Raw genomic sequence first — 25,694 nt, 5'->3', positions numbered from 1 at the left:
CACAGAGAACGACGGAAAGCATGCTTCCTCTGCTCAGCTCCCAGTACCTCCAGGGAGCCATGTTGGGTGGGCTCTTGTCTAGAATGTGCCACCATGGTTTATCTTTTAAGAAACTGGGCATTGTATGCCATAATATAATTATTTTCTTTTAAAATAGTTACAACAGACAAACTGATTTTCCTAATCTATAATCAGGACAGAAAACCGATGAACTGTAATTTCATCCCTCTGGATATAAAATTAGACCTTTGGGAAGATTTACCAGCAAGTTTTCAGCTGAAACAAAATCGTTTACTGGTAAGAATACTTTTAAGTAAAATAGTTTCATTTATTTTAAATAAAATTGAGCAATTTTAATGATATTTTTAGTTTAATAGAAGAACACTTTGTGTTCTGTTGCAGTCACATCACTGCTTGCATTTTCATTAGTCTAGGCAGTGCCTAATAATTACCCCATTGCTAAGAATAAATGTGAAATCTGTTTCCTTGGCAAACGATCACACCTAGAGTTGCTGTTCTGCAGATAGAATCATTCTTACCTCATTTAATTTCTCATTCACAGGATTAGCAACTGTGATATTTGTATTTGACAGCATCACATTTTATCTTTTAGGGCTAAGTTCTAACAGTGACAAATTCAGACAGCAGGGATGATACCATGTTGGGTGACTCCCAGCTCATTGTCAGAATCACCAGTGTATAGCTCCCGGCCAAGAGCCTGCAAGGAGGCCTTAATTCTAGTCTATGACTAATTTATCATTACTGTTAAGAAGGATCATCATGTACAGAGATGGACCCAGCATGCAGGGTAACATTTTTTTACAAGAAAATAATGATTTTTTTTAACCTCTCAAGCTGAAATGAAGCATTGTCCATAGGTCAGCAGCACTCATGTTAAAGGAAAATTTAGCAGTTAGCTATTTTCTTAAGTATCATCTAATCCTGGCTCTCAGATTCCCAGAAAATAGCCATTTATTTGTAACTGGCCAGTAAGTAATGATAAACCTAATAAAAATGTCTCAGATTTACTGCTGGCTTTTTTTCCTGTGATAACTTAGGGATCAGATACAAAGCAGTTCTCAGATATGACACTGTCAGTGTATCACCACTGCAGGACTGCTGTCCCCAAGACTAGTTTTGTATTGACTGCTGGTGGAGTGCATGCTTCTTGGCATCCATCGATCTCATCACTATTGGACCCTACGCACATTAAGGGCATCGAGTGTCCTGAAATTTGCTTCTAGAGAATCTTTGGATTGGAAGAGATCTCTTGAAAACTGGCGATTAATAATTTAAAGATATGGGCGCTGCATAAAATTTAAAAAAACCTTAAGTTGATGAACTCTAAGTTTATTTTGGGGATGTAAGAAACCATCAGTTTTCTCGTGATGTAAATAGCCTCACTTTCAAAGGAAGATGTCTGGTGAGCTGTTAACTCTTTTTATTCTATCATTTTTTGCCAGATTTTAAGGTTTGTTCGAGAATGGAGTAGTCTAACTGCCATGAAACAAAGGATAATAAGGAAAAATGGGCAGCTGTTCTGTAGCCCAATCCTTGCTTTGGAAGAGATCTCGAAGCAACAAACCAAACAAGATAGTACCAAAAGGTAGGGGTTACCATCCTTTTTTTTATTTTGTATTACTTTTCATGGTTATTTCTACAAAGAGTCTAAGTCACCTTAGAACCACTGATGAAATCCTAGTAAGTTAAGAGGGTACTATACATAAAATCATAATAACACAACTAGATATTTAGAATCTTATCAAATTTGCTGGAAGAGATCAAGTTTTTCAGATCTTGCTCACCATGAGCCCTGCTCATTGTCAGAGGCTGACCACTGACCAGCCACGCCTGGTACAATTATTAACCACAGGAAGACATTTCACTCTTAGAACATCAGAGCAAAGATGGCAGAGTAGGGAGGGAGCTTGCTGCTCAAGTCTAGGAGAAGATAGTTTTAAAAAAGTGTAAAGAGTGAAGTCTCAGGGAAGAGTTAGGGAGAAAACTGCAGAGTAAACACTGCATAAATTGGAGGAACACAGTGTAACTACACGGAGTGGGAGGATAACGTAGTCCCCAGCAGCTGAGAGCCTCCACACCAGCATTGGAAAGTGAGGTAAAGCCAGACTGCAGCAGCCCAAGCCACTGGCAAAAAAGCTATAGGAAAAGCCTAGAGGGAATCCAGCTTGGAGTCCCATGGGAATAATGTAGCTGCCAAACTAGAAGAGAAAAAACAAAGGTGGAGGGCATGTTTTCTCTCTCCCTGATCACCCTGCAAAAGCATTCTGTAACAAGCTGATAGAGAGCAGGCGCCATTTTGGACATATGTAACAGCTGAGCCAGTTTGTGTCCATGCCCAGTAACCAGTCAAGTAGAGACTCCTCAGTCTGGTAGGGAGAACAGACATGGGGCTGGTGCTCGTAACTGTGGGAGGCTTGTGTGCCAGGACTGTGAAAACACAGAGGCTGCATGGGAGAACTCAGGATATGGCTGAGACACTGGGCAGTCACTGTAGGAGGCTCCACATGATCAGGGCTCTGTGGTTACCTGACAAGGGACATTGCTGGGGAATCTAAGCTTACACTGAAGACTGCACAGAACCTCTGTGTGGTCTTTTTGGCAGAGCAAGCAAATAATATACTCACTAGGGATAGAGAGGAGCTCGGCTGAGTCTATGCCAACAGACAAGATGAAACCTCCCCTCTGATTAAAAAAAAAAAAAGGATTTACCATGCCAAACCTCAGTGTGTCATCTCAGACATGCCCTTTACCTGGAGTACTGAACAGAGCTCCCTGGCCATACCCACCACACACCTCTAGATATTCCCTAACTAGACACTCCACTCAGACATAGTCCAAAGGTAAAAGCCCCCACAGCAAAAAAAAAAAAAAAAAGAAGAAGAAGAAGAAACCAATTAGTATCTCCACAAATGCCAAATAACAAATGCACCAATTCAAGAAACAAGCATAAGGAACACAACATGACACCCCCAAAAGAACACAGCACTTCAGTACTAGATTGTGAAGATGATGAGATTGAAGAAATGCCAGAAATGAAATTCAGAAAATTGATCACATGATTACTTAGAAGTAAGCAGAAGCAAATGCACAAACTAATGAAATCCATACATGACATGAAAGAAAATTTCTCCCACGAAATTAAGATATTACAGAGAAATCAAAATGAAATCTTAGAAATGAAGAATTCAATGGAACAAATAAAAAAAACACTGGAAAGCCTTAACAACAGAATCGGTGAAGCAGAGAAAAGAATATCCGACTTAGAAGATAAAGCACAGGAAATTATACTGTCAGACCCAACACAAGAAGAAGAAATTAGAAAACTAAAAAAAACTGTTGGGAATCTAGAGGATACTATCAAACAACCCAACATACAGGTTCTAGGAGCTCCTGAAGGTGTGGAAAGAGAGAAAGGAATAGAAGGGCTTTTCAGTGAAATAATAACAGAAAAATTCCCCAATTTGTAGAAAGAAATGGAAATCCAAGTACAGGAAGCACATACAACCGCTTATAGACATGACCAGAAAAAATCTTCACCACAACACATTGTAATCAAGCTCTCCACAGGAAAATAAGAAGAAAAGATTCTAAAATGTGCACAAGAGAAACACCAGATTACTTTCAGAGGATCTCCAATTAGATTCACAGTTGATTTCTCATCAGAAACCCTACAAGCTAGGAAAGAATGGCAAGATATAGTCAAAGTCTTAAAAGAAAAAAACTGTCAACGCAGAATACTATACCCTGTAGAGCTCTCAATAACAAATGGAGGTGAAATAAAGTACTTCCATGACAAACAGAAACTGAGAGATTTGTCACCACCCATCCAGCCCTGCAGAAGATTCTTAAGGATTTATTGCACACAAAAACACAGAAACATGGTCATAACTACAGACGAAGATAAAGGAAGGAAATCTTCCAGGAAAAGTAGAAAGGAAATCCAAAGTAAAAAATAGGAATATTTATGGAAAAATGGCATGGCAAAGTCATTACTTATCAGTAGTCACCTTGAATGTAAATGGCCTTAACCCTCCAGTTAAAATGCATAGACTGGCTGAATAGATTAAAAAAGAAAACCCATCTATTTGCTGCCTACAAGAAACACATCTCACCAACAAAGACACACACAGACTGAAAGTGAAAGGATGGAAAAAGATATTCCATGTTAACAGAAACTTTAAAAAGGCTGGTGTAGCCATCCTAATATAAGACAAAACAGACTTTAACACAAAAACTGTTAGAAACAGAGAGGCGCACTATGTAATTATTAAGGGATCAATTCAACAGGAACATGTAACTATTATAAACATATATGCAACTGATTACAGGGCACCTGGCTATTTAAAAGAAATGTTAAGAGACCTAAAGGGAAACATAGAATCAAATACAATAGTAATGGGGGATTGCAATACCACACTTTCAGCAATGTACAAATCAACCAGACAGATAATCAGCAAGGAAACAGCAGTTAATCAACACTCTAGACTAAATGGACCTAACAGATAATTGCAGAACTTTTCATCCTACGTTTATAAAATACACATTCTTCTCAGCAGTACATGGGACCTTCTCTAGGATTGACCACATGCTAGACCATAAAACAAGTCTCAGAAAATTCAAAAAAATCAAAATCATACCATGCATCTTTTCAGACTACAATGGAATGAAGCTGGAAACCAGCAACTCAGAAATAACTAGGGCCTGCGCCGTGGCTTAACAGGCTAATCCTCCACCTTGCAGCGCTGGCACACCAGGTTCTAGTCCCGGTTGGGGCGCCGGATTCTATCCCGGTTGCCCATCTTCCAGGCCGGCTCTCTGCTGTGGCCAGGGAGTGCAGTGGAGGATGGCCCAAGTGCTTGGGCCCTGCACCCGCATGGGAGACCAGGAGAAGCACCTCGCCCCTGGCTTCGGATCAGCGCGATGTGCCGGCTGCAGCGGCCATTGGAGGGTGAACCAACAGCAAAAAGGAAGACCTTTCTCTCTGTCTCTCTCTCTCACTATCCTCTCTGCCTCTCAAAAAAAAAAAAAAAAAGAAAGAAAGAAAGAAATAACTAGAACATATGCAAATGCATGGACACTGAACAGCATGCTCCTGAATGAACAGTGGGTCATTGAAAACATCAAAAGAAAAATTAAAAAATTTCTGAAGACAACAATACAACAAATCAAAAATGATGGGATACAGCAAAAACAGTGATAAGAGGAATATTTATAGCAATTGGTGCCTAAATCAAGAAATTGGAAAGGCACCAAATAAATGAGCTATCAATGCATCTCGAGGATCAGGAAAAACAACAGCAAACCAAACCCAAAACTAGTAAGAGAAAAGAAATAATTATAACTAGAGAAGAAATTAACAAAATTTAAACAAAAAAATAATTTAAAAGATCAGCAAAACAAAGAGTTGCTTGTTTTGAAAAAATAAAATTGACACACCATTGGCCCAACTAACCAAAAAAGGAGAGAGAAGACCCAAGTCAATAAAATTAGAGATGAAAAAGGAAATGTAACAACAGACACCAGAGACATAAAAAGAATCATCAGAAATTGCTACAAAAAACAGTATGCCAACAAACTGGGATACCTAGAAGAAATTGGTAGATTCCTGGGCACATACAACCTACCTAAATTGAGCCATGAAGACATAGAAAACCTAAACAGACCCATTACCAAGAAAGAAATTGAATCAGTAGTAAAGACCCTCCTCACAAAGGAAAACCCAGGACCATATGGCTTTACTACTGAATTCTACCTGATATTTAAAGAACTGACTGCAATTCTTCTCAAGTTATTCAAAACAACTGAAAGAGAGAAAATCCTCCCAAATTCTTTCTATGAAGCCAGCATCACCTTAATTCCTAAACCCAGAAAATATGCAACAAAGAAAGAGAACTACAGACCAATTTCCCTGATGAACATAGATGCAAAAATCCTCAATAAAATTCTAGCCAATAGAATCCAACAATACATCAGAAAGATCATCCACCCAGACCAAGTGGGATTTATCTCTCTTATGCAGGGATGGTTCAACATTTGCTAATCAAACAATGTGATACACCACATTAACAAACTGCAAAAGAAAAACCATATGATTATCTCAATAGATGCAGAGAAAACATTTGATAAAATACAACACCCTTTCATGATGAAAATTCTAAGCATATTGGGTATAGAAGGAATATTCCTCAAAACAATCAAAGCAATTTATGACAAACCCATGGCCAGCATCCTATTGAATGGGGAAAAGTTGGAAGCATTTCCACTGAGATCTGGTACAGGGATGCCCACTCTCACCACTGTTATTCAATATGGTTCTGGAAGTTTTAGCCAGAGCTATTAGGCAAGAAAAAGAAATCAAATGGATTCAGATTGGGAAAGAGGAAGTCAAACTATCTGTATTTGCAGGTGATATGATTCTATATATAGGGAATCCAAAGACTTCACCAAGAGACTATTAGAACTCATAGAAGAGTTTGGTAAAGTAGCAGGAGATAAAATCAATGCACAAAAATCAACAGCCTTTGTAAACATAGAAAATGCCATGGCTGAAAAAGAACTTCTATCAATCCCATTCACAATAACTACAAACAAACAAAAAAAAAATCAAATACCTTGGAATAAATTGAACCAAGGATATCAAAGATCTCTACAATGAGAATTACAAAACTTTAAAGAAAGAAATAGAAGAGGATATAAAAAATGGAAAATTATTCCATGTTCATTGGTTGGAAGAATCAATATCATTAAAATGTCCATTCTTCTGAAAAAAATGTACAGATTCAATGTGACACCAATCAAAATACCAAAGACATTCTTCTCAGATATAGAAACAAATGATGCTGAAATTCATATGGAGGCACAGGAGACCTCGAATAGCTCAAGCAATCTTATACAACAAAAACAAAGCCGGAGGAATCACTAAACCAGATTTCAAAACATACTACAGGGCAGTAATAATCAGAACAGCCTGGTACTCATTCAAAAATAGATGGATAGACCAATGGAACAGAGTAGAAAAACCCAAAATCAATCCAAACATCTACAACTAACTTATATTCGACCAATCCCTGGAGGATTGACAGTCTCTTCAAAAAATGGTGCTGGCAAAACTGGATTTCCACATGCAGAAGTATAAAGCACGACCCCTACCTTTAACTTTACACAAAAATCCATTCAAAGTGGATTAAAGATCTAAATCTACAACCTGATACTGTTAAATTATTAGAGAACATTGGGGAAACCCTGCAAGACATTGGCACAGGCAAAGAGTTAAAAATGTCCCCAGGGTCACAGGCAGTCAAAGCCAAAATTAACAAATGGGATTACATCAAATTGAGAAGCTTCTGTATTACAAAATAAACACTCAAGAAAGTGAGGAGGCAACCAACAGAATGGGAGAAATTATTTGCAAATAATGCAACTGATAAAGAATTAATAACCAGAATATATAAAGAGATCAAGAAACTCCACAACAACAAAACAAACAACCCAGTTAAGAAATGGGCCAAGGACTTAAACATTTTTTAAAAGACCACTCCAACCATTTCTAGACATGCCCCATTGTTTCTTTTACATTACACAAGGATTACCACTTAAAGTACCTGTGAAGAAAGGTGGTCAATCATGTGCAGAAGCAAAAGTAATTCATAAAATGAATATCAACCAAAGTCAGATATATGGTGTTATTTATAAATTTGTATGTAGATGATATATTAAGACCAATAACTTGTGTTAATGGGCAGTAGATGAAATAATCAAATTTCTTTTCAAGTTTTATATATTTGTTTGAAAGAATTACAGAGAAAGAGGAAAAGACAGAGATAGAGAGAGATACATATCTACCATCCACTGGTTCTCTTCCCAGTCTCCCCAGATGGCCACAATGGCCAGGGCTGGGCCAGGCCAAAACTAGGAGACAGGGGCCCAAGTACTTGGACCATCTTCCACTGCTTTTCCCAAGCCATTAGCAGGGAGCTGGATCGGAAGTGGTGCAGCTGGCATATGCACCTGCGCCCATGTGGGAAGTCAGCATCTCGAGTGGTGTCTGTACTCATTACACCACAACACCAGCCCCTAGTTCTTTAAGGGTCACCTGGCCAAGGTTAGGAAATTAGAACACATATCTGTTATTTCACAGTTTGCAAGTCAGAGTCCAGATTGCGTAGACACTGAATTCCTTTCCCTCTCACTGTGGTGTTAGTTTACTTTGTAGAAAAACTGAACCAGACAGCCTCCAGACTTGGAAAGCCCAGGTTCATGGAAATAAGAGGAAAAACATTATTCTGAAAACTGAAACCACCCATCCCCCATTAAGTTTCCAGAATACCCACAGCCACATTTTCTAGGCAGGAGTGGACAGAATTCATCTATTGCTCCAAAAGAAGACATAGAAACAACTATGAGGATTCCCCTGAAAGCAGTGGCTTAGTGTCCACAAACAGATTATCCAGGTCACACGCCCATCCATGCTCAGAGCTTGCAGTCAGCTTTTGAGCATCTCACTCTTGATTGTGAATGGAACCCTCACCACCAACCATTGTTTTGGTTCCTGAGTAAGTTCCACTTTTCAGGAGCAGGCCTGAGTCACTTAGAGCCCTGTCCTGTTTAGAAGGCCAAGTGTTTACCCTCTACCCACCATTGATCTCCAAAGCTGGCCAGCAACCCAGACGTGTTCGTGGTGCTTGTTGATGTGAGCCACTTTGCAACATACACTCTTCTCCCATTGCAGAAATTCCCATCTGCCATTCCCATCCCTAATCCACGAATTAGTTTAATAGACAACATTCTCCCTTCTCTGTTTGCCAAAATTGGGATTATCATAATCCTTTTGAGAGTCAGTATACTTACATGAACTTCCTAGCAAACCTCAGTGGAAAATTAAATTCTGGCAACTTGCCACAAAGTTTGAAAAGCTGTCAACTCTCTTCTTTGGGATTGATAGATCTGTTTCTCGTGGTTTCCAAAAACTTGTGCTTCAGCTTCTTGTAGGAAAGCAAAAAGTTATTTTTGGTTCCTAAATCTCTGACTAGATTTCTCAGCATCTTTTAAAGTTACTGAATTCAGTTTGTAAGCTTTCAAACATTGAATAATACCTGAGGCAAGACTTAACATCTCATTACCCCTCAAAGCTTGGAAGCGTTGGAGTTCATTTAGAATCCACGGAAATACTTTAACAAAGTACTTTTGTCAAGAGAATAAAATGGTTGAAGAAATTAGTGAGTGGGATGGGGAGGTGAGGAGGAAGTTTAGGAACTAAAAGGCCAAGTTAAAAGAATTCACTATTATTTAAGTTCTTTTTTGCTTGAAGACCCACAGTGGAAATAGAAGCACATGAAAAGGTATCCTTCCTTACATTTAATAGGAGACATGCAAACGTAAAACTATAATGGGATGCCTATCACTATTAACAGAGAATTTTTAAAAATTCTTTTACTTATTTGAGAGTCACAGAGAGCGGTCCCATCACTTGTTCACTTCCCAAATGTCTGCCCCAGCAAAAGCCTGGTCTCCCACATAGGTGACAGGGACCCAGTTGAGTTCTCGCTGCTGCCTCCCAAGGTCTGCAACAGCGAGAAGCTGGAATGAGGAGCCAGGCATTCTAACATGGGACGCTGGTGTCAACCCCTCGGCCAAACATGCTCCCCAGCAGAGAAGTTTTTTTTTTTTTTTAATTACCAGTAAAAGTGTGAGGAAACAGCAGTCTCCCGCCCTGATGGACATGGTCAGCCTAGTTTATCAAAATCTGCTCACATTTAAAGCACCCAAGACCTCTGACCCAGCAATCCTACTTCTGGGGACTGATTTTACGTATACTCAGTGGATACAAGCTGTCACATATACTGATATCTATTGTAGCAATTTTTGTGATGATAGCAAAAATTGGAAACAACTCAAATGTCCATTTATCAGAGACTGGTTAGCTGTATGATCTATCCAAATAATGTAATAATATGGAACCATTAAAAATAATAGGGCAACTCTGTGCATCATAGTATGGAAAGATCTCTGAGATACTTGTTTAGGTAAAAAGAACAAGAGGAAGATCAGTGTGACTGCAACATTATCATTCTTTTCCAAAAACAAAAGGTATCATGAGGAGTGCTAAAGATTAGTCTTTATGCTTCATTTTCATTTCCAAAAATAAAAATTATATTCAAGAATAAGTGCAAACTGGTAACAGATTGCTTTTAGGGGTAATACTGTTCTGGAATTGGATAGTGGTAGTGGCTGCACAATCTTGTGAATATGCTAAAATACACTGAATTGCAAACTTTGAATTGGGGGATTTTATGGTATGTTAATTATATGTCAATAAAAATACAAAAATAAAAGTTTGCAACTGTGTGCAGAAAGAATAAACTTTTTTTTAAAATTATTTATTTGCTAGACCTAGTGACAGAGAGAGTGGGAGAGCTCTTCCATCTGCTGGTTCACTCCTCAAATGCCCGCAATAGCCAGAGATGGGCCAGGCTAAAGCCAAGGGTCTGGAACTCCAGTGGGATCTTCTGCAATGACTGGCAGGGACCCAAATACTTGAGGCATCATCTGCTGCCTTCCCAGGAGCATTAGCTTGGATCTGAAGCAGAGGAGCCAGGACTGGCACTGGCACTCTGATTTGGGAAGCTGGCATCCTAAGCGGCAGCTTAATCTACTGCACCACAATGCCTATTGCAAAATAAATTTTTCCCAAGAGAATCTACCAAAAGCTGATATATCTGTTACCCCAGACAACAGCAGTAGTTTGGGAGAGGAGCAAAAGAGCTATGGAAATGGAAAGGAAACTTACTCTTCACCCTATACACTGTTGTGCGCTTCTTAAATTTGGAACCATGTGAAAATAATTACAAAATTAATAAGGTAGTTTATGGAAAGGAGATCTTATTATTAAATCTACCTTAATAACATAAAAGAAAATTTTTTAATTTTACCTATAATTGCACAATTCCATTATGATTGGACTTCAATTGTATTGTCAAGCTACCAGATGAAGAAGTACTCAAAAATATAAAAAAATACATATTTAAACTAATTTTTTAAAAAATGTACAGTCAATGTAAATACCAGAGTAACTGGGCCATGCTAATTAGGAGGAGTTAATTGGGTAATTGCATTTCACCTACTTAAATTCCCCCATCACCTTTAATTAGAGTAACTTGCCTCTTTCCTTCCAGTCCCCAAACCATTGTGCAGTTTAATAGTGTTGCGTAATAAGGTTCTAAATCCTACATCAAGAGTGGCTTTATTTCAGTGGAAGATTCCATAAACTCTGCGTCGGCTGATACAAATGGGAATAACCTTGAGATTATAAAATATTTGATTGAACCTGGTGAACTAAAATGAGAATCCCTTTACCCAAATGGGCTTGTAACTGACTAAAGAGATTTGGAGAAACTTGATGGAGGTAAAAACACAGTGAGAGACTTTCCACACAGCTTGGCAGGCAGTTTCCTTATGGCTGTTACTTGCGCACATATTTGATCATTTCTTATTCCTTCTCTCACTCCTTTGCTCCCCTAAATAAAAATTGGTCCAAAGGATATTGAATGACTCTTGGTTTTCTCAGAAAAATAAACCTTCAGAAAACTAACTTGGAACAGACAAGTATTTTCCACATGACAGACAGCAATGTAAAGGGAGACCACTCCATTTCCTAATTTTAGTGTTGGCACAGTGAATAGAATTGTACTTCACATTTTCTCTTAGTGCTCTTGCAAGGAGCTCTGTGAAGATTCAATAGAGAAACTCTTATGTGAGAGAGAGGATACCTATTTAACATGTGATTGTTTTAGATACATAACCAAAGAAGATGTTGCCATAGCCTCGATGGACAAGGTGAAGAATGAAGGGGGCCATGTCCGGCTGATCACAAAGGAATCCAGGCCATGGGATCGTTCCACAAAGTAAGGACACAGTGTGCTAAGACTGCTCCTTTAAATTTATGTGTTAATCGTAATAATACCTCACATTTGTGTGGCGGCTTTATGGATTACCGAGAGCTTTCACAATATAGCAGCTCCTTAGTCCTACCAACTCTGCAAGGCACATACATGATCTCCTCATCTTAAAAATTAGAGATGAAAAAGGACCCTGAGACCCTGTAGCCCAAGTGACCCATTCCAAGTCAGGAAGGTAGATGCCAGGAGACCTAAGTCAAAGCTGGGTCCTTCTCCCCAATCTTAAGCTCTTTCTGTTATGAGTCTTTCTTTCACTCCTTCTAGAAACCAACCATGGAAAATAAGCAAGGCAGATGTTACTTCCCATTTAGGACTTTTCAACATAATTGATTATGGTAACTTTTTCTTTTCCTCCAACACATTGAGCACGTGCCCTATTATTTTTCATTTTTAGTTTTAATTACCTATAGGACACAATCCTTAGCTATCTTATGTTCTTATTCCTATCAGCACTGTCAGCCACTTTACTGTCATTTTATGGCTGCAAGAGTCTGTTTCTGTTAAGCTATCAGGGCCAGAAGAGAGAACTCATAATGCTTTCTCTGGCCTAAAGAGGTGTATGACCCGACATAGTTAGAGAACAGGGTAGCATTTAGCTTTAGTTGTGGTTTTATTTATTTATTTTCATTTTATTTGAAAGGCAGGGAGACAGGTAGAGAGAGATCTTTCATCTGCTGATTCTCTTCCCAGATGTCCACAACAGCCAGGGCTGGGCCAGGCCAAAGCCAGGAGGCTAGAACTCATTCAGGGTCTCCCACATGGCAGCAGGGGCCCATGTCCTTGAGCCATTACTTGCTGCCTCCAACAGTGCACATTAGTGGGAATCTGGACTGGAAGCTGAGAAGCTGGGACTTGAACTAAGCACTCTGATATGGGACGTGGGCATCCCAAGCAGCAGCTTAATCACCCTGCCAAACGCCTGCCCCTAGTTGGAGGTTTATATTAGCCCGTGCTTTCCCAGCCTCAGAAGCATTTTCTAATTTCTCCAGATGTTTCAAAGTCTGATTATTCAACATAAAGGCTTGTAAATTCCTAAGAGAGGTGGCATATTTGTATTCAAATTAATTTTCTTAACACCTCACTCCTTCACTTGGCATGGAATATAGAGTGCCAACTATAGCCATTTTATTTCCACACTGAATCACAAAATCTATAGGCCCTTTGTTTACTGTTTCTCAATAGAGAAACTTTGAAGACATTTATAGGAAGCAATGACTATTTAGACTAATTGTTCATTAGTTACCTATTCAATGTTTTGTTCCATTATAGAAATTTTTTCGAAGATGGAGCCTGTGTCCCATATCTAAATCCCTGCACCGCCCAAGCTGATCTCACTGTGAAGCCTTCTACATCCAAAGGCTATTTGCAAGCTGTGGATAATGAAGGAAATCCACTTTGCCTCCGCTGTCAGCATCCCACTTGCCACACTAAGCCAGAGTGTAAAGCAAACGCTTGGGATTCACGGTTTTGCTCTCTCAAATGTCAGGAAGAGTTTTGGATTCGATCTAATAACAGTTACCTGAGAGCCAAAGTATTTGAAACTGAACATGGTGTGTGTCAGCTGTGTCATGTGAACGCACAAGAACTCTTTTTACGTCTGAGAGATGCTCCTAAAAGTCAGAGGAAGAATCTCCTGGATTCTACCTGGACGTCAAAGCTCCCGTTAGAACAGGTAACTTACAGTTGTGTGTCAGAAGGCAGCACTGCACTCAGTAATGAATATTGGCTCATTAATTTGATTTTTTAGGTTTTTAGTATTGGAATTTTCAAATACAAATGAAAAATTGAATAATGAACCCATATACTTATCACTCAGCTTAACAATGTTCAGCATTTCATCACTTGCTTTCATCAGTCCCTTGTCTCACTTCTTTTTTTCTCCTGGCATATGTTAAAGGCAATTTCACACAACATTTCATTTCACCCCTGCTTTCACTATGCATTTCACGCAGGTAAAGACTTCTTCCTCTTTCCCCTCCTCATTCCCTCCCTCTCTCCTTCATTTTCTCCCTTCTTCCCTCCCTTCCTTCTTTCCTTCATTCCAACCTTTCTTCTCTACTTCTTTCTTTCTTTTAAATGTAATGCTAACATGTTATCACATTCAACACAATTACAATTTCTTAATTACAGTAAGTCCATGTTTGAATTTTAGATTGTCTCATACATGTCCTCTTACAGTTAGTTTGTTCAAATTAGGCTCAAAATATGACCCACATATTGTATTTGGTCATTGTGCTTCTTATGCTCCATTTATTTATTTATTTTTAAAGATTTATTTATTTACTTGAAAGTCAGAGTTACACAGAGAGAAGGAGAGGCAGAGAAAGGGGTCTTCCATCCACTGGTTCACTCCTCAATTGGCTGCAATAGCTGGAGCTGCACCGATCCAAAGCCAGGAACCAGGAGATTCTTCCAGGTCTCCCACAAGGGTGCAGGGACCCAAGGACTTAGGCCATCTTCTCCTGCTTTCCCAGGCCATAGCAGAGAGTTGGATCGGAAGTGGAGCAGCCGGGACTGGAACCGGCACCCATATGGGATGCCAGCACTGCAGACAGCAGCTTTACCCACTATGCCACAGCGCCAGCCCCTGTGCTCCATTTATATACCATAGCATCTCACCCCTAGTTTTTTTTCTTAAGATTTATTCATTTATTTGAAAGGCAGAGTTATAGAGTGGCAGAGACAGAGAGAAAGAGAGAGGGAGAGAGAGGTCTTCCATCTGCTAGTTCACTCCCCAAATGGGTACAACAGCCAGAACTGGGCCAATCCGAAGCCAGGAGCTAGGAGCTTCTTCTGGGTCTCCCACACAGGTTCAGGGGCCCAAGGACTTGGGCCATCTTCTCCTGCTTTCCCAGGCCATAGCACAGAGCTGGATCGGAAGTGGAGCAGCCCAGACTGGGTGAACCGTCACCCATATGGGATGCTGGCACTGCAGGTGGCAGCTTTACCTACTACACCACAGTGTCAGCCCCTCATCCCTATTTTTACACCACTGATTCTTGAAGAAACTGGATCGCTTGCCTGTAGGATTTCTTACCACACTCTGCCCACTGAAATATCTATAAATTTCTGCCAGTTAGATAAATTATGTATTTTTATTTACCTAGTATTGCTAAATTTTAAAGAATTCATAGCATTTCTGCAAAGATAAATTCACGTGCTTTTGAAAGCCTGAGAAATTCACTGTTTCCCTATTAATATCCAGAGCTCCTAAAAGATCTTTTGATCTAATCAGTGAGGGGCATATACATCCCAGTGTTGTTAACCAGATTCCAGTTACTGTCTGCCACCGTAGTGTGGAAGCTTTCAGAAGACACACAATGAAATGGCTACAGCTCATACCGAGAGCCACCTGTGCAGGAATGCAGAAGTAACATGGTATAGACACTCAAAACTGCAGAGCTCAGAGGAAGAGTGATTCTTTCACGGCATGAATTTAGGGTATTAGAGAATGGCCCAAAGTGAGTTGCCATACAATTGCTAGGAAAAATATACACTATTGGGATCACTGAGCCCATCGAAGTGGAGAGAGAGAATCAGTTACAAAGGCAGAACCACCATGGATTATTCCCTAACAATATGCCATTTGTTTATGGCACCAGACTGCCATTGTTTGTTGCTTCTTACAGTGTCAACTTTGAAATTAAAAAATTAGCATGTGAGCCGGCGCCGCGGCTCAGTAGGCTAATCCTCCACCTTGCGGCGCTGGCACACCGGGTTCTAGTCCCGGTCGGGGCACCGATCCTGTCCCGGTTGCCCCTCTTCCAGGCCAGCTCTCTGCTGTGGCCAGGGAGTGCAGTGGAGGATGGCCCAAGTGCTTGGGCCCTGCACCCTATGGGAGACCAGGAGAAGCACCTGGCTCCTGCCATCGGAACAGCACGGTGCGCCCACCGCAGTGCGCCTACTGTGGCGGCCATTGGAGGGTGAACCAATGGCAAAAAGGAAGACCTTTCTCTCTGTCTCCCTCTACTGTCCACTCTGCCTGTCAAAAAATAAAAAATAAAATAAAAAAAAATTAGCATGTATCTTCTAACGGAAGCTGGGAAGTTCAGTACAGCAGAGTAAGGAAGGTAGTCAGGAATACAAGACAAAGGTCAGGCTCCAACTTGACGCCTCTCAGAGCTCCTTGCAGACCAGCGCCTTCAATCAGGTCCCTGTACCGTCCGAATGGTTGACAAGGTTTCTTCAGAGTTCTTTAGAAATACCCATGGGGCCTCACGGCCAGGAACCATGACGTTGGTTATAGTTTGTTCCTTGTCCAAAGCCAAGAAAATATAAACAAGTGTCACACTCATCTTTGTGATAGTTAAACAAGTACACTGCCATAGTTTGAATTTCTTTTACTCCCTCAGGCAGAATGTTGAAATACATCTTATTTTAGGGTAGGTCATCATTGGTTAAATATAAAATGTGTCTATATGGACTGGCCTAAACACTGCCTACTTTAAGTGGACATCTTTGTTTATTCCAAATATGCAAGTTTCAGAGGGTTGTTCTAGAAATTTCACTACAGTCTATGTGACTTGAAAAGTTCTCTAATGAATAGAATAAGAGTTCTGGGTGATAGCTATTAATATGAAACTGTTGTTGGTATAGTAAAAATGCATTTAGGTCAACAATGCAAGATTATTTGAGTCAGTAATATTAGGAGAAGCTTTAAATTTCCAGTCTCCTTATTCTTTCCTCAGTGTTGGCTTAGTGAGCATAGAAATTAACAGGAAGATGCAGAAACAAACATTTTTTTTTTTTATCAATCTGTCAAGGGTCTTGGTATTTTATACTTGCTTTTAAGTCTTTTAAAATGGGTTAGGTAAAGGGAAAAAAACTTTCAGAAACACATTTTATTGCTTTCAAATTGCTAACCTAGAGGGTTTTTTCCACTTGAAATAAAAGCTATAAAAAGCCATCCTAATGTATTTTTCCCCATGGTTTTGCTGTATAAACATCATTGCACAATACAAAACCAACAGTTCCTACAGTGCGTGTTGAAAATTGCTGATCTCGTGTTCTTATTGCAGCTAAATGAAATGATAAGGAACCCGGGGGAAGGACATTTCTGGCAGGTGGATCACATCAAGCCTGTGTACGGGGGCGGCGGACAGTGCTCACTGGACAACCTGCAGACTCTCTGCACGGTCTGTCACAAAGAGGTCAGTGGAGCTTGCAGACAGCCATGACTCCATGCTGAGACATCAGATGGAAAATTGTGCGTGTAGATGTGTAAGGTTGGTGGGTGAGGCAAGACCTCTGGGTTGGGATCCAGGATACGGCTGATTCCTTGTGTCGCCCAACACTTGCCAGTCAGCTCCAGGCCTGTGTGAGTTCTCAGTCACGAATGCAAGAGAAGCCGTCTCCCTTTTCATGCATTCTGGAATCAAGACATTTTCACCATGTAGAAAAAATGAATATAACTCCTGCATTGCACAGTCTTGAAAGACCCAGAGCCTCAAACGAGGTTTTGTGAATTGGGGCAGTGACACAGATTTTCATATTTGCACATGCTCAAGTCTGTCCTGAAATATCTAAGAACAGTGATGAATTATCTCAAGGACCAACTCAGCTCAACATGCACAGATTGCACTGCTGGCCAAAGCATGAAAACTACTAACCCTGCACATCTCTGAGCAGTTACTGCTGTGTAAAAAGAGAGAGAAAAAATGGCATAGTTTTGTTTATCTACTAGGATTAATTTTTGTAATGATAACAAGTGAGACATTTACTTTAAAAAAAAAAAAAAAAAAGATTTGTTTGTTTGTTTGGGTCCAGGGAACCATCCTCTGCAGGCCACCAACCTTGCCCCTGAAGGCCAGCAGCCTCGGGCCCCACAGGCTGGCCTCACCAAGTACACTGACTGGCGGTGGCCACACTCAAAAGTGGATGAATTTTTAGCAGGCACTACTGAAAAATATAGCAGGACCTCCCTGCTCGGATACCTTTAAAAGAGACCTATTTTCAGTGTGCAACATCATAGCCAGAGTTTTTCACTTATGGCAAAATGTAAGCGTTTTCCCATGTCCTCCAGCCATTCATGATGTATATCCCCTAACATGGTTGCATAATATTCTCTTAAGTAAATCTCTGCCCCAGTTTACTAAGCCATTTTCATACTGAAGAATATTTAAGTTGTTTAATATTTTTTTGCTCTTATACATAATGCCACTACGCATCATTTTTGTGAACAAAATTGTTTTCTACATTTTGAGGTTATTCCTTAAGATAGATTCTCAGATATTAAAAAAAAAAGTCGAAATATTTAGATAGAGGCAGGCATTGTGGTGCTAAGCTAAGCTGCTTGGGATGCCTGCATCCTATATTGGAGTGCTGGTTCCAGTCCCAGCTTTCCCGTTTCCAATCCGGTTTCTTGCTGGTGTGCCTGTGAAGACAGTGAATAATGACCTAAGTCCTTGAGTCCCTGCCAAACATGGAGGAGACCTGGATGGAGTTTCCAGTTCCTGGCTTTGGCCTGGTCTAGCCCTGGGTGTTATAGGCATTTGGGGCATGAACCATTGGCTGGAATTCTCTCTGTCTCTTCCCTTTCTACATCACTTTGCATTTCAAATAATAAATTAATATATATTTTTTAAACTTGGATATATTGGAATTCATCTCCAAAGTGTTTCCCAAGGACCTTACTCATTTATACTTCCCAAATCCCAACAGTTAACACCCATAAAATTGCACCAGTGAGAGGCTGGCATGATGATGTGGGTTAAGCTGCCATCTGCGATGCCACCATCTCATGTGAGCACCCATTTGAATCTCAGCTTCTTCACTTCCTATGGAGCTCTCTACTAATATACCTTGGAAAGCAGTGGAAGATGGCCCAAGAGCAGATGGGCCAAGATGGCAGAGAGAGAGGAGAGGGGAGAGAGAGAGAGAGAGAGAGAGTCTTCCATCTGCTGGTTCACTCCCCAGTTGACCGGAGCTGCACCAATCAGAAGCCAGGAGTCAGGAGCTTCTTCTGGGTCTCCCACGAGGGTGCAGGGTCCCAAGGACTTGGGCCATCTTCTGATTTCTCAGGCCACAGCAGAGAGCTGGATTGGAAGTGGAGTAGCCGGGACACAAACTGGCTCCCATATAGGATGCTGGCACTGCAGGCAGCAGCTTTACCCGCTATACCACAGCACAGGTCCCAATAAATAAATCTTAAAAAAATTAAATTTGCACTTGGCTAAGGAGAATCGTGGCCTCCTCGTCCACAAATTAGAGATTCGCAATCTCATTGGGTAACAAAACATCTCCCGTAGTTGCATGCTTTCTCCGGCCCTTATGCACTGGGACCACAGTGCACTTCTCTAAGCTGCTAAGGCACTCTGCCTTGTGGTTTGGGACCCCCATGGCAAGAAATGGGGAGTGGCTATAGTGACTATAGATTTTTTTCCATACTAACCAAGCACACGTGTATGGCTTCTGCAGTCAGTGCCTTTCCCACTGTGTATACATGCCTATTTTTTACCTTTCAGAGAACTGCCAGACAAGCCAAGGAAAGAAGTCAGGTGAGAAGACAATCTCTGGCATCAAAGCATGGATCAGACATCACACGATTTTTGGTAAAGAAGTAGAACATTCTGTGAATGGATGACAAATGGTTTACATGTGGGAGAATTGAACACAATTTTTTTTTCCATTTCTGCCTAAAATGTTTCAGAATGAAAATCAAGAATTCAGATTCTGGTTGTGTACTAAGTACTTTCAGTGTTAAATACTTTTTGAAAGTACTTAACAGAAGCTAAGTATTCCTGTAATCTTGTTGATTTCACGCACACTGCTAGCTATGTCTCACAAGCTTTTAAGTTGTCATTTCCCCAGATATGCCTTAATCACTGTGTCACACATAGCAAATGCTTGAAAAATATGTTCTTAATTACCAGAAAAATGCTCTGGGCTAGTATCCGTTCTGGACTGTCATAGGTCTAACTGGGAGATTGTAAAAAAGAAAAACTTAGGCGGGTAAATCATCATTCAGGAGTTCTGAACCAAGCGTGAGCAGCCAGCTCAGTGTGTAAGACACTGAACGCCTCCAAAATGGGCCTGGGGCACGTTGTGGACATAGTCTGTGTATCAAAACATTAAATAAATCATACTTTTGATAGTAAGACAACTGTACTGATCATGTTTGCAGATAATCTGGCAGTCCTGTATAAAGTTATTAACTAAAAATATTAAACAACTGAAAATAAAAATGTAAAATGCCTCTTCAGCTTCATTTCTAAATTTTTTTTTAATGCCTAAAAATAGGCTTCGTGTCACAGCCACCTTTGTCTCCTAGGCCTCATTTCCTGTTTCTAAAATTTTATATGATTAAAAGTATATTTATGGTACTTCTTTCAAAAAGGGCAGTGATGATAAAGCACTTGATAGTGACATTTAAAAAATAAGAGTGGTGATGAAACAAACCAAGGGGCTAGCCCAGCGATGTCAGAATCGAGAGAGCGAAGGGTCAGAGCCACGCGGAATCCAAGTCCACAGAAGCAGGACGGGCGCAGAAGGCAGCAGTATTTGGATGTAAACCTCATTAGTGGCCGCATTTCCTGATTTTAGTTAACAGCTGTTGTTTTACAATATAGACGGTTTGTTTTTAGAAAGATTATACAATCATGAAGTTTCCTTCCAGAGTTATGATTAAGTTCATAACTGTTTCATTCTGTGAGATCAAATAGCATCCTTTCTCTCACAGATTAGGTTGGGCTGACTTGGCCTCCCTTCTGCTTTGCTGGTCAGGCTCTTTGCAGCTTTCTGCCTCATTTCCAGGGTAACATAGGATTTGTCACGGCTGAGAGCCGAGAAGCCTGGTAAGCTGCCTTTCCTGCAGCGTGGGGTGTTTGCAAGTGAGAGTGCGGTCTAAGTAGGTCAGACTGGAGCAGAGCTTGCTCTTTAGCTCACACCGAGGTGGTAATTCTAAGGAACACATTCTCAGATGTGAAGATCTGATGGTTTGAAGTGAAATGATCCATGAAGATAGTCTCTCTCCATGCCAGGTTTCAGAATTGTGACCAATTAAAAACACTGCAAAGAGCAGCGAGCCGTTGCCAGCCAGGACTCAGTGACTGGCTCCTCCCCATCCCTTCCTGACGGCTCTCAGAGCTCTGTGTCATGCCTTCCTCTGATCTGATCCACTTCACTTGTGGGACACATTGAGATGAAGCACTGTGGGACTAAAAATAAAGACAGACTGATCCAATGGCCAAGTCCTCTAGGGCTCGGTGGGCAGGCTGCACTTTCATCCTCACATGAAAGAGAGGCTGCCCTCTACGGACTGCAGACGGGAGGCTCTGACGGGCAGGTGAAGCCGGGCAAGCAGCAGCCCCTGTGTGCAGCGGGGCCCCCAGGGGAGCAGCCTGCTGGACCACCCAGGATGAAGGGACACACACAGGATACAGCAAGGGTAGAGAGGGATGACTTAGAGGGAGGGGCCGGTTTGGAAGAGAAGTTACAAGATGGAACTGAGGCGAGAAGAGAAAAACAGGCTCTGGACCCAGGAAACAGAACAAGGAAGGTAGAGCTGGGGGATGAAGTGTTTTGCAATAAGGAACTGTATAGGAATATGCCTGTGCTGAGAACTGGGCTTTGTTGCCTTTATCCAGCTGGGGGGGGGGGGGTGGTCACTTCCTGAGCAGGTTGGGCTGGTGCACTGAAGCTGCAGCCCAGTGTCATGCAGGCCTGCCTTTCTGTTCCTGCCTTTGAGGGCCACTGATGCCAGACACCCTCTGATGACTGAAAAAGTTGTTTTGGGAGCCCCAGAGCCAGGGAGAATTCATGTGGAATTGTTACAGAAGCCCACGCTCAGCGTTAATCACAGCCTAACAAACATTTTAGGGGGTGATTTTCCTGTGACAAATGGTTACCCTTCTAGATTTTCTTAACTGTGGATGGGAAAAGGATTTTCTACCCACGCATCATGCTAATAAATCAGATCTCCAGATCCTTGAATGAGACATTTAAAATGTATTTTCTTTTTAAAAGGCAGAGATACAGATAGAGAAGGAGAAAGAATCTTCCATCCGCTGGTTCGCTCCCTAAATGGCCACAATGGCCCCAGGGCTGGGCCAGGCTGAAGCCAGGAGCTTCTTCTGGGACTCCCACATGGGTGCATGACACAAGCACTTAGGCCATCTTCTGCTGCTTTCCCAGTGCATTAGCAGAGAGCTGGTTGGGAAGTGAGGCAGCTGAGATTCAAACGGGTGCCCATCTGGGATGCCAGCACTACACGAGGCTTTACCCTTCTATGTCATAGTGCCAGCTTTAGAAATAAAAGTCTAGGAGCAGGTATTGTGACACAGCAGGTTAATCCTCCACTTGGAACACCCACATCCCATATGGGAATACCTGGTTTGAGCCCTGGCTACTCCACTTCTGATCCAGCTTCCTGGTAATGGGCACTTTGGGGAGGCAGCACATGATGGCTCAAATGTTTGGGCCCATATTACCCACATGGGAGACTTGGATGGAGTTCTGGGCTCCTGGGTTCAGCCTGGCCAAGCTCATACTCTTCAGGCATTTGGGAAATGAACTGGTAAATGGAAGATCTCTGTCTTTGTCTCTTTGTTTCTCTGTGTTGCTCTGCCTTTCAAATCAATGAAAATAAATAAAAAATCAATATTAAAAAATATGAAACACTTTATATGTCAAGTCAATACTCTTGAATGTAAAATAGAAAGATTTTGATTACTAATATACAGAATCATGGATATCAAGAATCAAAAATAAGGTACAGAAATAATGTCTCGTGTTCTGTTGCTTATTGTTCATTCCCAGTCTCTCATTCCATCATTCTTTTGAACTGGAAAATTGAGCTCCTAGTTACTGTACCAATCTATTTGAATATTCAACCATCAGAAAAATGTCCCATCCCATCTCAAGTTTGTTTTCTGTGGTTAAGGGTGTTTCGCCAGGCGGGTTGTGCTCATATGTACTATTGAGAAATGTCGCTGGTACTAAAATGTATTCTGAGTTTAACTGCCTTCTTCGCTGCCTCAGCAGTTTCTCTCCCAGTTCTCTCAAGTCCTGGCTAGGGTCTCACCAGTAGTAGATACTAATTATTTTCTGCAAACTGGCCAAGGGAATACCTTAAAATATCATTAATTATTCCACATTTCTTGAAGTGTTCATGTTTCATGGTCTCTCTGCTAAGGTGTGTAGACCATTTCTGCCTTCCCTTCAACTACATTTAATCATTGGATTAAAAAACCTCCAGACACTTCATCTGTATGACAGCTGATGGCTACTTAAGAAAGATCCCAACATAGTTCTGATTTGGCCAGCAAAATGAGCTCAAGAAAGCACTGTTGAGGCCGGTGCTGTGGCATAGCAGATAAAGCCGCCGCCTGCAGTGCTGGCATCCCATATGGATGCCGGTTCAAGTTCCAGCTGCTCCAATCCACCTCTCTGCTATGGCCTGGGAAAGCAGTGGAAGATGGCCCAAGTGCTTGGGCCCCTGCACCTGTGTGGGAGACGCAGAAAAAGCTCCTGGCTTCAGATTGGCACAGCTCCTGACGTTGTGGCCAATTGGAGAGTGAACCAACGGATGGAAGACCTCTCTCTCTCTCTCTCTCTTTCTCTCTCTCTCTGCAACTCTGACTTTCAAATAAATAAATAAATCTTAAAAAAAAAAAAGAAAGAAAAGCGCTGTCACAGTACCTGAACCCAGCATGTCCTCAGCACGAGTTTACACACCAATGCTGTGAACACAGCCAGATCCTGGTTGGAACCCTGGATTACAATGGCTCATTTTTAGAACCTCCTGTGCAATCCTGTAAAATATTTCACCTACTTTCTGCATAATCCTCACTTATGAAACTAAGACTTCACTTATGCCTGGGCTTCCAACAAATGAATTTTTTTAAAGTTTTATTTATTCATATTTAAAAAGCAGAATGACAGAAAAAGAGAAAGGGGGTGAGAGCAAACAAGAGAGAGTACTTCCATCTGTAGATTCACTCCCCAAGTGCCCGCAACAGCTGAGGCAGAGCCAGGTCCAAGCCAGTAGCCTGGAACTCAACCTAGGTCTTCCACTTCTGTGTCAGGGACCAAGTGCTTGAGCCATGACCTGCTGCCTCCCAAGGTGCAGTTTAGCAGGAAGCTAGACTTGGAAGCAGAGCCTGGACTCAAACCCACACACTCTGATATGGGATATAGATGTTTTAACTGCTGTACCAAGCGCTTGCCCCAAACAGATATTTTTTTAAAGCATACATGAAACATTGCTATGCTGTTGTTCAAAAAATATTAGGAGGTTTGAATGACAGTTGCTAATACTTGTGTCCCCACATCAAATTGAAAACCAATAAAGAAATATGACACTGGAATCACATAGGTGGAATTCAGAATGCCAATTTTGAGGTTAATAAAGTACAATTGGAGATCATTACATGGGTTGCAGCCATAATCAAGATCTTGGACCCTCATATCCAGTAGGGATGCTGGAGCAGCCCTGCTGCAGGAAAACTGGTGTATCACAGAGAATGAGCACACTTACCACAACACCCAGCCCCAGTGCCACTTGACTTCACTATGGCATCAGGGAGAGAAGGATCTCCAGGCCTGTTGTTTCGCACACACAAGTGATCTGTCCTGGAGGCTGGCATTGTGGCACAGTCAGCTAGTTAAGCCACCCCTTGCAGTGCTGACATCCCATATGACCGATTGAAGTCCCAGCTGCTCCACTTCCCACCCAGTTCCCTGCTAGCATACTTGGGAAAACAGCAGAAGATGGCCCAAGTCCTTGGGCTTCTGCCACCCATGGATGGAGTTCAAGGTTACTGACATCAGCCCGGCCCAGCCCCCACCATTGTGGCCATCTGGGGAATAAAACAGTGGATGGAAGATTCTCTCCATCTCTCTCCATCTCTCCCTCTCTCTGACACTCTGCCTTTCAAACCATCTTTCTTATAACTCACATTGACAAACACCATGTTGCATAGAAGTGTTGAAAGCAGGCATGTTATGTTCCTGATCAGAGAGGAAAATCATTCTTTCATCATTAAGTATGAAGTTATCTCTGAGCTTTTCTTAGAGAGACCTTAATATGTTGCCTTCCATTGCCAGCTTACTTAATGTTCTTATAAAAGGGTATTGAATTTTGTGTAATTCTTGTTCTGCATCAAATGATCATATGGTTTTTGTATTCCATTCTGTTAATGTAGTGTATTGTAGTGTATTCTGTTGATCAGTTTTTGTATGTTGAACCATCCTTGCATTCCAGGAATAAATCCCAATTTGTCATAGCATAACATCCTTTTATTATACTGCAGAATTCAGTTTGCTAGTATTTTGAGATTTTTTTTCCAATGTTCACAAGGGATATTGGTCTATGTTTTTCTCTCTTGTAATATACTTGCCTGGCTGTGGTATTAAGGCAATACTGGCCTCATAGAATGAATGAGGAATTGTTTCTTTCTCTTCAGTTTTTGAGAAGAGTTTGAAAAGGAACATTACTAGTTTTTCTTTAATTATTTCAAAGACTTCATCAGTGAAATCATCAGGCCCAGAACTTCTGCTTGTTGGGAGGTTTTATCACTGATTCAACCTCTTTCCTAGGAATAGATCTATTCAGATTTTCTCTTTCTACTTGAATCAGTCTTGGTAGGTTTTGTCATTCTAGGAATTTTACTATTTCGTGCCAATTTGTTGGCATATGTCTGTCCATAATACTCTAAGAATTTTACATTACTTATTGTAGTAATTATTAATTTAGGCTTCTCTTTTTTTCTCATTCTTTCT

The 25,694-nt window shown here is 41.1% G+C and overlaps 1 protein-coding gene across 6 annotated transcripts in view; it reads left to right on the top strand.

Moving 5' to 3' along the window:
* ZRANB3 (zinc finger RANBP2-type containing 3) overlaps window positions 1-20,163 on the top strand; it is a 305,721-nt gene extending 285,558 nt beyond the window's left edge. For all 6 annotated transcript variants that reach the window (XM_062186061.1, XM_062186026.1, XM_062186034.1 and 3 more), the window contains 6 exons: window positions 196-297; window positions 1,464-1,606; window positions 11,811-11,921; window positions 13,245-13,647; window positions 16,994-17,125; window positions 19,439-20,163. In XM_062186061.1, coding sequence (XP_062042045.1) covers window positions 196-297; window positions 1,464-1,606; window positions 11,811-11,921; window positions 13,245-13,647; window positions 16,994-17,125; window positions 19,439-19,537 — 990 coding nt within the window. In that variant the 3' untranslated portion in view covers window positions 19,538-20,163. The remainder of the gene's footprint in view (window positions 1-195; window positions 298-1,463; window positions 1,607-11,810; window positions 11,922-13,244; window positions 13,648-16,993; window positions 17,126-19,438) is intronic.
* The last annotated feature ends 5,531 nt before the right edge of the window (window positions 20,164-25,694 follow it).

This window comes from Lepus europaeus, chromosome 1 (genome assembly GCF_033115175.1).
Source record: "Lepus europaeus isolate LE1 chromosome 1, mLepTim1.pri, whole genome shotgun sequence".
Classification (NCBI taxonomy): Eukaryota; Metazoa; Chordata; class Mammalia; order Lagomorpha; family Leporidae; genus Lepus; species Lepus europaeus.
Note: the sequence above shows the minus strand (reverse complement) of the source record. Positions and strands in the feature narration are given on the sequence as shown.